This window comes from Pholcus phalangioides, unplaced genomic scaffold (genome assembly GCF_987345545.1).
Source record: "Pholcus phalangioides strain wild (caught in Gottingen) unplaced genomic scaffold, Ppha-v1.0 ptg000005l_1, whole genome shotgun sequence".
NCBI classification, from domain to species: domain Eukaryota; kingdom Metazoa; phylum Arthropoda; class Arachnida; order Araneae; family Pholcidae; genus Pholcus; species Pholcus phalangioides.
In genome coordinates, this window is record NW_028301598.1 from 840,808 (window position 1) to 857,333 (window position 16,526).

General features: G+C 34.7%; 1 protein-coding gene across 2 annotated transcripts in view; it reads right to left on the reverse strand.

Moving 5' to 3' along the window:
* RapGAP1 (Rap GTPase activating protein 1) overlaps positions 1–16,526 on the reverse strand; it is a 69,717-nt gene that overhangs the window by 20,384 nt on the left and 32,807 nt on the right. For both annotated transcript variants that reach the window (XM_089232065.1, XM_089232066.1), the window contains 4 exons: positions 14,190–14,240; positions 10,438–10,626; positions 8,921–9,021; positions 4,634–4,712 (listed from right to left, as the gene is read on the reverse strand). In XM_089232065.1, the coding sequence (XP_089088191.1) occupies positions 4,634–4,712; positions 8,921–9,021; positions 10,438–10,626; positions 14,190–14,240 (420 nt within the window). The remainder of the gene's footprint in view (positions 1–4,633; positions 4,713–8,920; positions 9,022–10,437; positions 10,627–14,189; positions 14,241–16,526) is intronic.

Below are 16,526 nucleotides of genomic sequence, written 5' to 3' on the forward strand. Positions count from 1 at the left end.
AAAATTTGAGAGATTTAAGAACTTTTCGGGAGGTCAAGAGATGAAGCTAGAATTCGGGAGACTCTGCAGCTACGCAATGAACTACTATTGAAACACAAGGTAAGTTCTTATTATTATTTTTTTAATTTTGCAGATAATACGCCACCACGGATTATACATTGCTTTCTTTTCTTTCTAAAAATTTTGCATGTGGATTATGCATCACCATGGATGGAAAACACGCAGGAAAATACGGTACATATCCATTGTCATAAATCATTGCGCCAGATCTTATCAAGGAAGCCCATATTTCACTAAGATACCTGCATGACCTCAACAACCCCCAGACCCACCCCCTGAATAAAAAATTATGATTCTCATTATTGCCCCCCCCCCCCCATACTATAAATTCATAACAGATTTGGCCCGTGAAGAGTCTGACCTGGGGGACCATGAAAGATCTCAGGCTAGAGACCCTACAGCGGGAAATGGGGCCATGGGTCTCTCTGTCATGCCCAGTTGAACTCATGGTTGATACTCATGAGGTTGGAGCCCTGTCAGGCTATTAGGAAGCATAGGGCTGGCAGAGCTCTATCATGAGAGTTCAGGGCAACTTGCATTACTTTTTTTTACACTACAAATTTACTATAGAGGATTCACCAAGGATTTCAGTCTAGGGAAGGGGCTGGCTCCAGAATGGGGGAGGGTCATGATGAGCACCTTGATGCTTAAGGGGAGAGCAAAAAATTTATTCCTACATGAAATGTGCCCTCTAATTTTTTTCTCCCTGGTTGGAGGCACACTGTCTTTTATTTCACAAGCACAGACCCATATTTCCCTGTATGCAGAATTTCTATATCTGAGTGGAATGACAAAATAAAATGCTACCTAACTGTACAATATGCGGAATTCCTTCTATGCAGCAAGAAACTCTCTGTATACAGAAGCACATTCTCAGACTCTAAACGTTTATATTTTGTAAATTTATTGACCATGAAAAATTTTGCTTTTCTTTATTACTTTAAAAAACTGATGAATGGATAAAAATGAAATTTTCTCAGCAAAAATATGCCTTCAGCAGGATATATTGAAACCTATATCAGCAGGAAAATATTGAAAATAACTATATGGTACAGTATTATACTAAATAAGCAAAAATACCAGGGTTTTCTCCTTATACTGGCGAAATTAAGAAGTTAAAAAACCATTGTAAAGGCATAAATAAGTCAGGAATGCATTGTTTGGGAACCATGGTAACGAAAGTAAACATTCCAAAAGAGATTGTTAAAGCCTAATAAACCATTGTTCTCTTACAGTTTATTGCTGATTTCAGGCACTTTCCCAGCTCTGACAAACTATTAAAGTAGCCTATTGTTCAAGTCTGGCCCTGTTTGGTATATATGCCAAATTTGGCAACAATCTGTCAAAAATTGTAGATTTTTATAGACAATATATATAAAATGAACTTTCTGTATGTAGATGTAAGAAACATCATTCAACTGAAATCTCTGCTGCCACCAATCAAATAAAAATACAACTGTTTCTAACAACGGTCAATTTTTTTCATTGATATGCCACATAAAAAAATTCATTATGATATGGCAGAACAAAAAGGTTTCTTTGGCAAAAATATTTATTGAATTATTACATTGGCTTCAAAATTTTAACAGTTGCTGTTTGCGTGTTGTGAAATAAGCATTAATAAAAATTGGTTCTTTGTAATATGTTCCTTACATATGTTTGCAACAGATGGTACCATCACACCAACAATCAACGACAATGTTTTCCAACCACAACAGAACCGTTTTCAATATGTATACATTTTTATAATGGACCTCTTCAACAGGGGGTATTTATTGATTTTCTGGCATTGAGTGTTGTTTCACAAATTTTGTTTCTGAATTGAAGAAGAAAGATAATGCCTGATTCTTTAACAAACTACCCCAGGGCCATCTTAACGCATAGGCCGGCCAAGCATCGTGCAGAGGGCTTTCTCGGCTGCAAAGGAGGGTACTTCACGATAATGGAATTTGGTGCTAGGAAAAATAGTAGGTGCCACTTGGACAAATGCCTTGTTTTTCCACGTGGAAATTCGAGCAATTGACAAGAGACACATAATTTTTGGGCCCTTCCGATGAGGGCTTTGTCATGGACCACTTTAACAGGGAGGTGGATTTATAGTTTTGTCGCCTGGGGGCTATACAAATTTTGCTACCTTTTTAGTTTAGTTTTCTTGTGGACTCATTCCTCCAAACTAGCCGCCCTGGACTATTTTTTTTGTTTTTCGTTCGTTTTTTTTTTTTTTTTTTGGTGACTCACATGCTTGCACACTCACTAGGTTTGTCATCCAAGTGGTCTGGATATTATTTAAATGACACTATCTCATTAAAATTCAAAACAAAGAACAGCTTAGTGAGGATCACTCACACACACACACAGTAACAAGAAAATCTTCTTCTTTGAAAGCTCTCCGGGATTTTTAAATGTTCCACGGCGTTTGATCATGTGAAACTCCAAAAAAGCTGTCATGGGACCTCAGTTGGAAACCATTGCCATACACAATTAAAAAGTGTAGCAATTACATTTTTCATGAAAATGGTGGAATGAAATTTCACCTTTCGTCAAATTTCTTTAAAAATTATCATTTAACATAGGTCTCACAAAACAGAGATTACTGCATGGACTTATGAATCAACCTAACATTGTGACACTAATTTGTTAGCCACATATTCTTTGGGCTTACTTTCGATTACTTAGTTTTCCTAGTCCCCCAAAACAGAATAGGCTGAAAACCATATGAAGTACTTCTCCAGCAGAACAATCTGGAGAAGAATTTTAAGAAAAGATGTCTTATGCATAGAAAACACAATAAACAAATTTTTACTGCAAACATTTTCAGTCAGTTGAGGACTTGTTACAGAACAATGTGAAGTGTTCTAATTTGGGGGCAGGGGGACTCTCACACAAAAATGAACTGTTCTATGTTCATCTAGACTTTCTGATTCGACAATTTTCCCAACTATAATGAAGAATAAATAATCAACTTTTTATCGCTAGACAATGACTTGCATGAACATATTGGAACAATACATATCAAGATTCAATTTTTATGTTATTTAAATCATTCAGGTTACCTAAGGGGGAGAGGTTCTCATAAGGACATATTTTGAGACAGATCCACAGAATTAATCAGATTTGAGTTATGTGTAAGCAAAATTTATCATATCTGCTACGCTGATGATATGGTGGTTATGTATGCAAGAATTATGTGGTTATGTATGCAGTGTGTGTGTACTGTACTTTATATAATGAATAAAATAGGCACTGAATCGAAATTTTCTTTTCTTCTCAAGGGGGGGGGGGGTTGCGTTTCTGCCGGCAAAATAACACTATAATCTCGGCTTGGGGGGGGGGGGGGGCTCTAACCAATGTATGCAAATGCAAGTAATGATCCACTAGAGGTATTGAACTAAAAATAAATGATGATCTAAAAATTTGGAATTGGTTTGCGATAAACAATCTGGAAATTAGTATTGAAAGGAACGAATATATGAAATTTTCCCTATGAGATGTGACCCTATTAATTGAATCGATATACCATACTAACCAATGTAATCTCACCTCGCATTCATGTAGCTGTCTCAAAAATGTCAAAAGTATTAAATATCATGGTGTTTAGATCGATAATAATTTTAAATGGAAATCATACGTAAACTTTCTGCATAATAAACTGTGGTACATGATTTTCAAGTTTTTTCATCTCAAAGATTATGTTAACAAAGTATTCATCAGACATTTGTATTTTTCATGGTTTCAATCACATATATATTATGATCTTTGTATATATGGTGGAGATTACAATAGTAATATTTGTCCTATAATTAACCTACAAAAAAAAGTAATTCGACTAATATGTAATGGCTATAACCCGTCTAAAATTCTTTTTTGTAATGCTGGTGTTTTAACAGTTCACCAGCTATACTTAAAGTAGCAATTACTCTGTACAAAAAACAATACCATTTGCCCATGCGCACTACAGTAAATCTACATAGACCAAATTGTATTTATTCTGTACCACATGCACACAAAGGTATTTTGCAAAAACACTTTATTTTCACAGCGCCAAGGTTTTTCAATTCAATACCATATGATATGAGAATATTTACTAAACTACCAAAAGAAAGCTTAAAGAATATCTTCACACAATAAATGATATTGAAATTTATTTTCACATAGTTCTGTAACTGCAAAACGTATTAATCTACCTTTTAATGTCTAATTGAAGTAGCACTCCAAAAGCTAGCCACAATATGTACATGTATATAAATTTCCCCCCACCTTTTTTTTACTTTAACATAATAGACATATTGTGCATATATTTTACTATTTTATTTCATGATACTTTGTACTACTAATTAAGGCAATTTTGTATTATGATTATTTATGTCATTTGAATTCATATTTTTTTCCCATAAAAAGTTTGTATCAGTTGTATTGGCAGTATTGGCAACCATTTGCCTCTTGGGTAATGTTATTTTTAGTATGCAATTGTTATGTAATGAAATGAACTGAAGTTGAAAAAATTTAAAATAGATATAGAAAATAAACACCAAATAATGAGCATTTGTACAATTAAAAATTAGATTTGCCTCACCTTTGCTATCTGTACAGGATTAAGTGGGTTTCTGATATGACAAACATAGAACACGTCATTTAATAATCCTTCTTTGGTCCTGAAAAAAAATTGAAATAGATCAGTGTAAGGTTCAGGAGAAAAGAGGTTGGAAAAAGGCTGAGGAGAAACAGGAGTCGCAAGAGAGAGTAATAAGAACGATTTGAGACATTCGAAAAAGAGGGGGAGTGTGAAAGTTTGTACCGAAGAGACAGGACAGTTCCGTTGGAGGTGTTGGATAATAAATTAAATAAAGTGTTGTTTTCTTCTTTTGGGAGTCTAGAATCCAGTTATTTTGTCCTGGAATCGTAGTGGAGGTACAGCCGAGGACCTACGACCGATAAGAAGTCAGGGGAAAGCTTACTACCGCACCAAACACCAACTCTGGCCATATCGCTATGTTGCAATTTACTGCCATTAGTGAGATGGGTTGGAAGTGAAGTCGCTGTCTATCTGTGGTCACCTCGAGTTCATTAGGGAAAATATCTTATCTATATCCTCCCTTGGGTTCGAACCCGGGATCCTGACAACAACCTTCACAATGGTAGACGAGCATCTTACCACCATGCCACTCGGGCACGGGGGAAAGCTTACTGGTGCAGTCGACAGGATAGGGTCGTGGCTTCAACGACTCAAGATTGTGAGCTGAATTCGAAGAAGTGTATCCTAGCGACGGTGGAACCACCCCGGTTCGTATAGAAGAATAGCAGCAGCGTCGAGCTCCCACGCTGTTTTTTTTTTCATGAAGTCAACCCGACAACCGGTGCTGAGAGGGGCAATCCTGCCTAGAGAAGAGAAGCAAGTGTTGTGCGGCAGTATTGAGACGATAAATAAAGATGGCGTATTTGGCAAAAGGGAACAAGGAGGATCTGGAGACCATGGCTGCCAACTTGGGGGTAGAAGTTCGACCGGAGTTCAACTTAATGTAACTAGTCAGTACCATACAGGAAAGTGAACTGTACAACAAAGCGACATGTAGAGAGATGCTGAAAACGATCATAGGCAATAGGAAAGAAAGAGAAGAGATGGAGGAGAAGCACAGAGATAGAGAGAAAGAGATGGAGGAGCAGCGTATAGATAGAGAGAAAGAGATGGAGGAGCGGCGTAGAGATAGAGAGAAAGAGATGGAAGAGCAGCGTAGAGATAGAGAGATGGAGATGGAGGGGCGGCGTAGAGAGAAGGAGATGGAACATGAACTCGAAAGACTGAGGATCAAGACAGGAGACAGAAGAGAGGAGAATAATCAAGCTGGGTGTGGCAGAACCCCCAGTCGGGATTTCCAGAATATGATGCAAAAGTTCAGGATGAAAGAAGACATAAGTCTGTACCTGGTGCTGTTCGAGCGGCAAGCTCGTTGCGTGGCCCTGGCACGGGAAGATTGGTTAGCTGAGCTCTTGGGACTTCTTCCCTACGAGATGAACCAGTTAATTGCCCACGAACCGGAAGAGCAAGTACAGGACTATAATCAAGTTAAAGAATTATTATTGCGGAGATTGAAACTCACCCAGAGACTCTGTGTAATTCACGGGGGACTCTGGGGGCACCCTTCCCTAGTGACAGAACGAGAACCCCAAGACCTGTTCATCAAAATCCGAGATCGAAAGCCAGCGGAAACGAGAGGCTTCAGGGTGAGTCCTTCCCACCTAAAGCGACGATGGGTTCGAATACCAGAGACAGAGCCGCAGTCACTTGTTATGCATGTGGAGCAGAAGGCCATATAGCAAGGTTTTGTCCTGCAAGAGTCCATTGAGTTGGAATTGAGTCCTGGAATCGTAGTGGAGGTACAGCCGAGGACCTACGACCGATAAGAAGTCCGGGGAAAGCTTACTATCAGTGATAACTGATTTATGACATAAATACAGTATAATTGAAAATAAAAAATAAAACATGAAAAACTTTTTGACATCCTTATTTGTTTAACATCTGGCCTATGTATGTATAAAAACGATCATATTTGTCATATGGAAGCTTATTTTCAAAAAGTAACACCTCCAAAATTACTAAATTTACAGAAGTAAAAACCTTTTTTCTCAGGAAAGGCATAAGAATATTTAAATAAAAATATCTCTATTCTACTTAATGATCAACGTTCAAGGGAGTTATCTACATTTAAATTTTGGAAATGTTCTGTTTCAAAAGAAAATTAATTGAAATGTTATATTTTGATTGGTTAAGTCTGAAAAATTGGAAATTTCTACATCACCTGTTGATGCTAGAAGGTTTTAACTAGCTCAGGAAGGTACCCTTACTGCCTTCTCATCATTAACATAAGAAACATGATGATTCTACAGTGGAACCTGACAGACACTCTCATTAGCAGACGCTTCTACTGATGGACACAATTTCAAATTACATCAACGGACTCAATGTATATTACTATCCATTGACAAACACTCCCCATTAGAGTACAAAATTTTCTGTCCTGCAGATGTCCATTGTCAAGAGATGAAAAATACTGAAGCGTATGAAAAAAGTGGATATGTTCCTTTTTGGTAAAAACAACTAACTTTACATTGTAATTTCTACCAAAAATATTCATGTTTAAATAAATGCTGTTGCATAATCCGTCAGAGCTCACATCCCAAAGATTCAGAAGCTGTTAAAAAGTGTATTTCGAAAAAAGAGGAATTGTTCCCTTTTGAAAATAAGCTCCTCATATATACAGCATTTAGATCAGATACTTCAATCAAAAACTTTGAATTAAAAGTAGGCAAAAATCAGACATCACTTCATAAGGAAAGCCGCCATCCCAGAATAGCTATACAGCAGTGGTTGATACAAAAGTTTTGGTAAGATAGAAAGGGAGTGATCACCATTCTGCAATCAAAAAAATCTAGAGTAGGCTCTTGCTAATCCAGCACATGTCGGACCAGAGTGTGCCGGATTATTGAAATCGCCAGGCAGGATTGAAAAAGTCCATTTAAGTAATACAGACAGACATACAGTGACATGTTTTCCTCTCCTATGCTTGAGGAATACATGCCTAAAAAATACCAGATAACTGGATGGGTCGGATTAATGGCCAGATTATCAAGAGTCTATGGCAGTGTTTCCCAAAGGGGACAATATTGCCTCTGGTGGGCATGAATGAATGAACGCCAGAACTTTGCCACTGGACTTATCCTGTTGCCGAGATCTCTTCCAGCCCAGCTTCGTGGCAGAGTCTGGTGGGCAATGGAATGGTCGAGGGGAACCTACAGATTTAACACAGGATCCTATGGATTCACTTGAGTTGGACAGCAATGAGATAAAAAAAACTTCAAAGAAGGGAGAGATGGAACAAAAAGGTTCAGGAAACTATGGTCTACTGTATTTGGAGGAATAGTTCAACAAAGCATATGAGTGAGCTAATTTCTCTGATCTACCGACACTTAATGGATCTTATTAGTTTTATTGTGATAAATTCAGAGAAATTCACTGTATTATGTCTGTCTTTAAACCTGTTTTTGTCTGATTCAGGACAGCACCATGCAGTTACCATAAACCTGACCCATCAGAGGTAAAAGACGACTTCCAATGGCTTGTAGCTTGATATGCAGTCACTACATAATGATTTAAAACTACAAAAATCCCGGCAGTGTGAACAAAGGACACTCTCGAGGTCAGGTTCTCCACTGGCTCTCTATTTTTTAGATATGCAGTGTGATTATCGAATTGAAGTTACTGCTACTGTCACAACTAACAAGCATATCACTGCAATAGTCTCATGCAAAAACGATTTCTATGTAGTCAGGAGAGGGAGGAAATATGAAAGGCTCATTTTCAGTCTTGAATGGTTGTAAAATATAGTCTTTGGGAAATTTTGGGAAGCATCCGTTTTTGAGATCAGGTATTTTGTGAAAGATTTGAAAAACTGATCCAAATTTCGACTGGGCAGACCCCTGGCAGCATATAATAATTCAGCTGCGAACCACAACAAATCAAGTCAAAAACATTATTCGTGATGGTGAACACACAAATAGGCATAAATAAGCAGGTAACAATGTAAACCATAATGTACAATATTTATTGAAACCATTCCTACTTAATGTCTTGACCCAAAAAAAAACCATCAGTAACCACAATTTTACTCATTATTTGAGGAAGAATATTGGGAAAACTTGTAGTTCACAACAAAATTGTGATACACTTGAAAAAGAATTTTTTTTTTTAATTTGCAGTTTACGAAAAAATGCAATAAGCAAAAAAACATGAAATTCAGAGAATTTGATTCAGAACTAGAATTTCCACACAGAAAAGAAAAATCCAAAAAGTATGAATATTAATTACCTTATCAGTACTTTAATTTGTTCTTGACTAGAAACATCAGTTCTCAGGGACATCACCAATGGCCCCCAGGCATCATCAACGGCTAAAAAATTGAAGTGTTCCTAAAAAAAAACCATGCATGTTTAAAGAAAATAAAATTCCTATTTATTGAAATAATTAGTTTTCAATTAATTAAAAAATAATAACAATTATAAACTTGGCAATCAGATACTGTCTGTTCTGGCAATGAACTTCTAGAACAAATAAAACTGATTGACACATACTTATGTCATTATGAAGTATTAGAAAATATGTCACATAATAAAATACAATGAAAATTCTAAAATATTTAAATCCTTCTTCCCATATCTCTAGCAACTAAAATATTTTCGTACTTGAAATCTCTGTTCAAAGATACATAGCTTATATATGATCTGAGCTAAGAGCCAAGATCATATATGCAATTAGAAATGGGCAAATAGTTTGTGAGCTATGCTCTGATTTTGTTAGATTTATGTAAAATTTTATAAAGTCAAAAAAATACTTTAATAGTTTCTGTAGAAAAATTACATGAAAATGTTTTGCTGCTTTCCTGGTTCTTTGTTGTTTTCTTATTTCCCTGGACAGATTATATGCAGTGTTATCTCAAATAATAATTTTGAAGAGCGATTTCACTCCATTTCAAAATTTTAAGAAGTAGTTTTGTAAAAAAGAGGGGATTTTTTAAAAAATAAAAAACAGTAATAACTCTATTTAAAAAATATTAGTATTTTCATTCTTCAAAAAAATTTGGAGGAATAAATTTAAATTTTGGTGTAGGAATCATCCATCTAGATGTGCAATGGCATGCACTGATGGGCATGCACTCTTGGGAAAGCACGAAGATCACATTTTTCATACGAAAAGGGTTGTCAGAGATTGAAAAATGGCAAGGTGACTTCTTCATGGAAAACACACACACTATTTGAGAGATACATGTGGATAAAACTCTGAACTACACCTTTTGTTTGAAAAAAGTTGTGGGGGGGGGGGGCAGGGTTGTGAAATGAATCATTTGAGTTTTTATTACGCCTTATAGCAATGTTTGCTTCAAAATGTGAGTGTTTTGTATTGCGAGCATGTCTATGGATCAAATTATGATCGCAAACAAAAGCCCCACTGTATTAATTTTCTTAATTAAAATTTGTCATTGAATTGATACTTAATTTAATTTCGTGAAAAATCTCTATTTCTTGAATTTGTTTTTCTCTCTCTCTTCTGCCAATTTAAAGATAGAAAAGCTTTACTGTATCTGAATAATGTCGTCATGCATTTAAAAATGCTATTCAGTCTTCAAACAACAATCATAAATTTTGAGTGATGTTTTTTATTCTTCTTCTTCTAGCAGTAATCAGTGCCTCATCTTTTAAAATGTAACTGTTCACACCAAGGTAAAATGTAGAAATGACTTTGATTGCACAGTGAATGTTGTAATCTTCACTTTCAGGGAGAAAAAAAAAAATGTAAAAATTTATATTCCATTTTTAAGATGTGCATACTTTTCCATAGAAGAACTTTCTGTACAGCTGGGCACTTTCATCTCTTTCTATTCTTGATACCCATGCATGATGAGGAATAATGGGATCACCGTTAAGATCAACCGGGCAACTGTGGTGAAGACCATCTAACCAATATCCTCCACTGGGTGGCAAAACAATCAATGGATATGGTCCAGACTTTTGCAAGATCTGCAATAAATAAAAAAGAAAAAAGTTAATCATAACAGAACTTCATAACAAATTAACACAACTTTTTTTTTTCTTATAACAAGCATTAGAAGCATGATGAGCTGAACAAAGACATATTGCAGCTTTCCTTAACTACGGCAGTAACCGCCTCGGGTGGCAACAGATATGGGAGCTTACAATGTCATGAGAGCTTTTCTAGAAATATGTTTGATTTCTCTCAATTAATAGAAACAAGCACTGCGTTTTTTCAACCATATGATCACCTTCAGCTAATGGGCATCTCCAAACATTAAATATCTTTAGGTATGCTAAGACCAATTGGACAGTTGCGCATTAAAGTTCAATCTTTCTTTGCATTAAAATTAATTTTAAAATGAAAATATATAAATGTATCCCATTACAGAAGCTCAATAAACGATGTGGATAAATGGAAAAGGTTTTGAGCAGCAAGTCATTTTTTTAATTAAAATCGTATGTAATTAGTTTATTGATTCTGAGTCTGATTAATTGTTGAAAATATTTAAATAATTAGATAAGAGATCATAAAGTGTGGTTCACAATTTTTAATAGTTTAGAAGTTTTTCAATGTGTGTAAGATTTATTTTAGTTCACTCATAGGTAGAACCACTCCCAACCCCGGACTGATACATTAACAGAAAAATAACTTTATTAAAAAAATAATAGTATTTTCACTCCTCAAAGAAATTGGAGGAATAAATTTGAATTGTGGTGTGTGAATCACACATCTAGATGAGCATTGACAAGTGTACTGATAATATGGATTTCTTGAGAATATACAAAGATTGTGTTATTCATAAAACACACACTATTTGAGAGATACATATGGATAAAACTTAAAACTACATCTTATGTTTGAAAAAATTTCGGCAGGGCATTGTTGTGGAATGAATCATTTAAGTTTTTATTATTTCTTATAGTAATGTTTGCTTCAAAATGTGAGTTTTGTATTGAGAGATACCACAATACAATACTTATACAGCACTTCTATTACATCATGTGAGCCAGAGTTGTCATAAAGGTTATTGTCACTGTATTTCATTTAAATAATGTTTGCATCCCATTGTCATGGCAAACATCTCTCTGAATGCCTGCACTCCTTGTAAATAAATGGCAGAAAGAGTAATGAACAGACAATAGAAAGAAAAATAGAGTAAACACTACATTTTTGAAAAACTGATCAAAATTTCATATTTGGGTTTGGTCTACACATTGAACCCATTCCTGCATAAAGAGCACTCAGGCAGCAAATGACCCTTGGAACTTTTGGAAACATGTTGGTGCACTGAAGATCACAAGTGTTTGTGGCATCAGTGCATCTCCTCTTTTGAGTTGTCCAAGTTATGTGGGAAAAGAAAAACATTTGATAGAAATTAAATCCCAACCATGGACGAAATATTTACTTAATGAATTGTGTGCAATAAAATTTCAGTAAAATCATTTTGACATACAACAACAGCTAGGATGATTTGAACAAGTTGAAGTTCAGTAAAAGCGAGTCTTGCGTCTACTAGAACTGTTTTCTTATAACAGGAACCTAAATCAGGAGTGCACAACCCACAGGGAACAGTCTACATGCCAGACATGCAAAATAGGTACTGCACATGGGTCACAAACTAGCATAGTTATCATGTTGTGGGCATTAATACTTTTTAGTTTTTTTTTAGAGTATTTTTCATGGATGACAGGCAACCCCTTAGTGGCTGCATTTTGCCTTTAGGCCTGAGGTTGTACACCCCTGGCCTTAATATTAACCTCTTAATGGCCAATCTTCCCAATTGGGAACATCGATTTTATTAATTGCAAAATGAGATTCCGAACTTAATTTACAAAACAAAAATTTCATTCATTTCAGCACTTATGCCATAAATTTAATTTTTAAAATCGCCTATTTTTAAGAAAGAATAAAATTTGATTTTTTGTCTTGATTTTTAATGTTGTTTCAATGGACATGGGCAAGTCCGGAAAATATACAAGAAAAAAACATTTTCATGAATTTTGTGACTGATATCTTTAAATTAAATAATCAGGGCAGGAAATAACAGAAAAAAAAAATTAGAAAATCAAATCTTAATTTGTCTAGTAAAAGGTTAAGCATACTATGTATATAATGCATAATTAAACGTACTATTACTTTTATAGTATGAGAAGCTGATCATTTTGTTTATTGGAAAGAGTAAAAATAATAATAATAAGTAATGTAGAAATTTATGTTTTCCATTTCATTTGAACTTTTAATCATTTTCATTCTGCATGCTGCTTGTGTTTGCATTATAAAATACAATGAATAACTAAAAATAAATAAATATAATAATTAGAGCTTGGAAGTTTAGGCACTAAAAATGCCCAAAAGAGGCACTATAGAAAGACATTTATAATTAATGGAAAAAAAGGAATAGTAACTAAAAGCTATGATATTAAGTATCTGAAAAGTGACTAAAATTTCACTGCGCTCACTGAATCTACTGTATCAGTAATAGATTATAAAAACTGCATTATTACCCATATAATATTATAATGGTAAAAATAATATGATTTGTAGTACTTCAAAATTAGATTGGAGTTCAATTTAACGAATACGTAATATGAAATTAGCTGACAAGGGGGGCAAAATAGTACTTTGCTGGCTGAAATTAAAGAATGTATATACAAACTAAAATGAATGAATATGCAAACTAAAACGGTTTCATATGGAATTATTAAAAAAAAAACATTTTCATAATAACGATACAAAATTTTCGCGTATCGAGCTCTGTATTCAATGGGTTTGCATCAATTAGAAAAAAATACCTTTCAAACTCTGGAGATGATTTTGACATATCTGAAATAACTTTGCAGTACAACACTGTAAAATGTAACTTTATAATAAAAAAAAAAAAATTAAAATAGCATAGGCTCCAAGGCTGTCAGCTCCCACCCCGCCCTGTTAGAGACATGACCTCAAGTGATGAACTATTGGGAGTCATCGGTCAGCTATTCATCTACAATGCTATGCAAGACATGTTACAGCATACATCACCAAGACATATTATGTGGAGCATGTGTAGACACAAACTTCTAATTTATTCTCAGCTTTTCTCATACGTGGGTTGCTTTTGTTTACAACTCTTGCAATCTATACTGATTCGACAATCTAAAAATTACACATAGCAGAGATTAAAAATTCTTTGTCCTAACACCTAACACAAATTTTCTTATCTTGCAGGCACTTATGCCTATTTGGGATTGAATGGGGCCAGTAGGGCGAGAACTTTCTGATAAGAATCAATATTAAGGGTTGAAGATTTTTTAAAAAGAGCAATTCTTTTGAAGTTGTACATAAAAATAACATACATAAAATGTTTTAGTTCTTAAAATATCTAATTCACGAATAAACATGAAACAATGTAGAAATAGGCATTAATGGCAGGTAAAATTAAAAAAAAACATTTTTACAAAAATAGTTTGCAAATAGGCAAAAAGGGGCATTTATGGCATTTTGCCTGAACCAGACTCAAATAATAATAAACATATAAAAATCCAATTTGCATGATGCTAACACTCACTTCAGCCAAAAACTCATTCTCCTTTTTCATCTTTGACTGCGTGCCAAGTGTCTGTAAACAAAAAATTAATTGAATTTTTTTTTTTCAAAATGGCATTTAATCTAAACATTAATTCATAATAGATAAATACAGTCAATGTTCATTTTTAACAACAGATGTGAAAAAATATTTGGTAAAATTCAGAAGTTTGTAAATGTAAATCGGGAAAAGACATTTAAAAATAATAGCAGTTGATGCTCCTTATTAGAATCACAGATATTGTTATTATTCTGTTATTGTTATCACTTTTCCTAAGAACAGGACAGACCAACATCATAAAATGGGAAAAATTTGTTTACAGTTATCAGGATTTTGGATAATATCATCATTTTTTTTCTGTCGAAAGGTTTTGCTCATTTTGAAGATAAGGTTTAACCAGACTTAATTTTTTCCTGTAAGTTATCGTTATCACTCTACAAGACAATGTAGCCCCGAAGTAGAATATGCACAAATCTGTAACATATGTTGCAGAACAATTACTACTACTGCAAAACAATCTGGAAGAATTTTAAGAAAATGCGTAGAAAACGCTATTATGATGATTTTTACCACAGAACATTTCCAGTCAACCAATGACTTGTTGCAGAACATTGCAAAACATTTCACTTTGGGGCTATGTAGGTGGCTGGAAGGTGTTTACTCCTTCCCCCCATGTTGACAAACATTTCCGTACATAATGTTGTGATCAGTCCACATTATTTGCTGTGATTCATATGCATGTGGAGCTGCTTTTGCAATGGCCTTTCTTTAGTGAAGCCAATTATGTGATGAAAAAAAGGCACTTTCCTTCAGTTTTTGATCAGTTTTTTTCAGTTAACCAGATTCTAATTTTTTTTTTCCTGAGAGACTCTCAAGGGATCTATGAAACGTATTGTGGAGGTTAAAAAAAATATTGTAATTTGTGATAAACATTACACAGTTCCATTCTACTGCCTCACAATGGCTGATCAACAATAATGCAGAATTTTAGGTTAAGGAAAAAAAAGGTCCTGTTTCAGAATATAATAAAAAAATGAAAATAATTGAACATTTTGCAACAAATTATGTGGGAATGAAAAACCAGAGTTATCCCATTTTACTATACAACCTAATGGGATATATGGTCACCATACTACTACAACTACTAATTCACACATGCACCTTGTCCACATTCCTTTGCATAACTTCTAACGAACTGGTACATGTTGGAAAGTGTGTGTACGTGTTGTGAACCTGATGTGAAGCTTGTTTCTGTGAAATGTTCGTTGTGCGTAGTGTCACCATCTACCATCAGCTTTATAATTAGGAGTGAAGTGTAATGATTGAATAAATCATTGTAGACCTGCTGCTCTCTGTGGCGAGACTTTTCAACTGGGAGATCGGCTCCCATTCGTGCCTTGAAGTTGGGAACTGCCGGATACCAACTTCAGCCGACCACCGTGACGGTGGGGTTCGAACCTGGGTCCTCAAAATGCAAGTCCCTCGCTATGACCAAATATGGTCACCCTACTTGTAAACAGGACTTTTTTGGACATAGTTATCATTTGGTTATTGTAATCAGAAACCTAGAGTCCCAAAGTGATCACATCAAGTGTTGTGAACTGTATATTGTTTGGGAGCAGAAGATTAGTTCATAAAAACATGCGGTTTGTAAATTTGAGATTCGTAAAATCAAGCATCGACTGTATAATGAGAAATTAATGGCATTCATATACAACATCCCCTGTATTTTCACCCATGATTGATTGATATTTTCCAGATAATTATTATTATTATATAATTTTTTTTGTCATCATTATTATGTGCCAGGTGAAATATAATACATTTTAAGCATGATTTATATAAAAATATATGAACTTGGCTGATCTTGAGAAATTTGTTATATTTTGATGTAAACAGTAATTTTGTCGAAATGCACATATATTATGTGTTCCATCAATTGAGATGTTTTGAAATTGTTGCAATATTTCCCTGTTCTGATTTTGTAAATCGACATGATCTTTCAAATGAAAACTAAGTCGCTGAGCATAGAAAGAGGCCATCCAAAAACTTTATAACTTTGTATCTGATTAATCTTTTTTCAAGTTTTTTGATATCCAACACTATCATTGACTAATTTATGCTGGTACTGGACCAGAGATATATTCACAGGAGGTAAAGCAGACTATGGTACAGTGTGGTAGATTAGGATGGGAAGGCTCAGTAAGAAAATATGTGGTTCAGAAAAGTAGAATAGAATGGGAGAAGAGGGCAGCTAAACTATGAATCTCCCGCTGTTGAACAAAATGAATAGAATTATAAATTGATAGTTATTTTCAT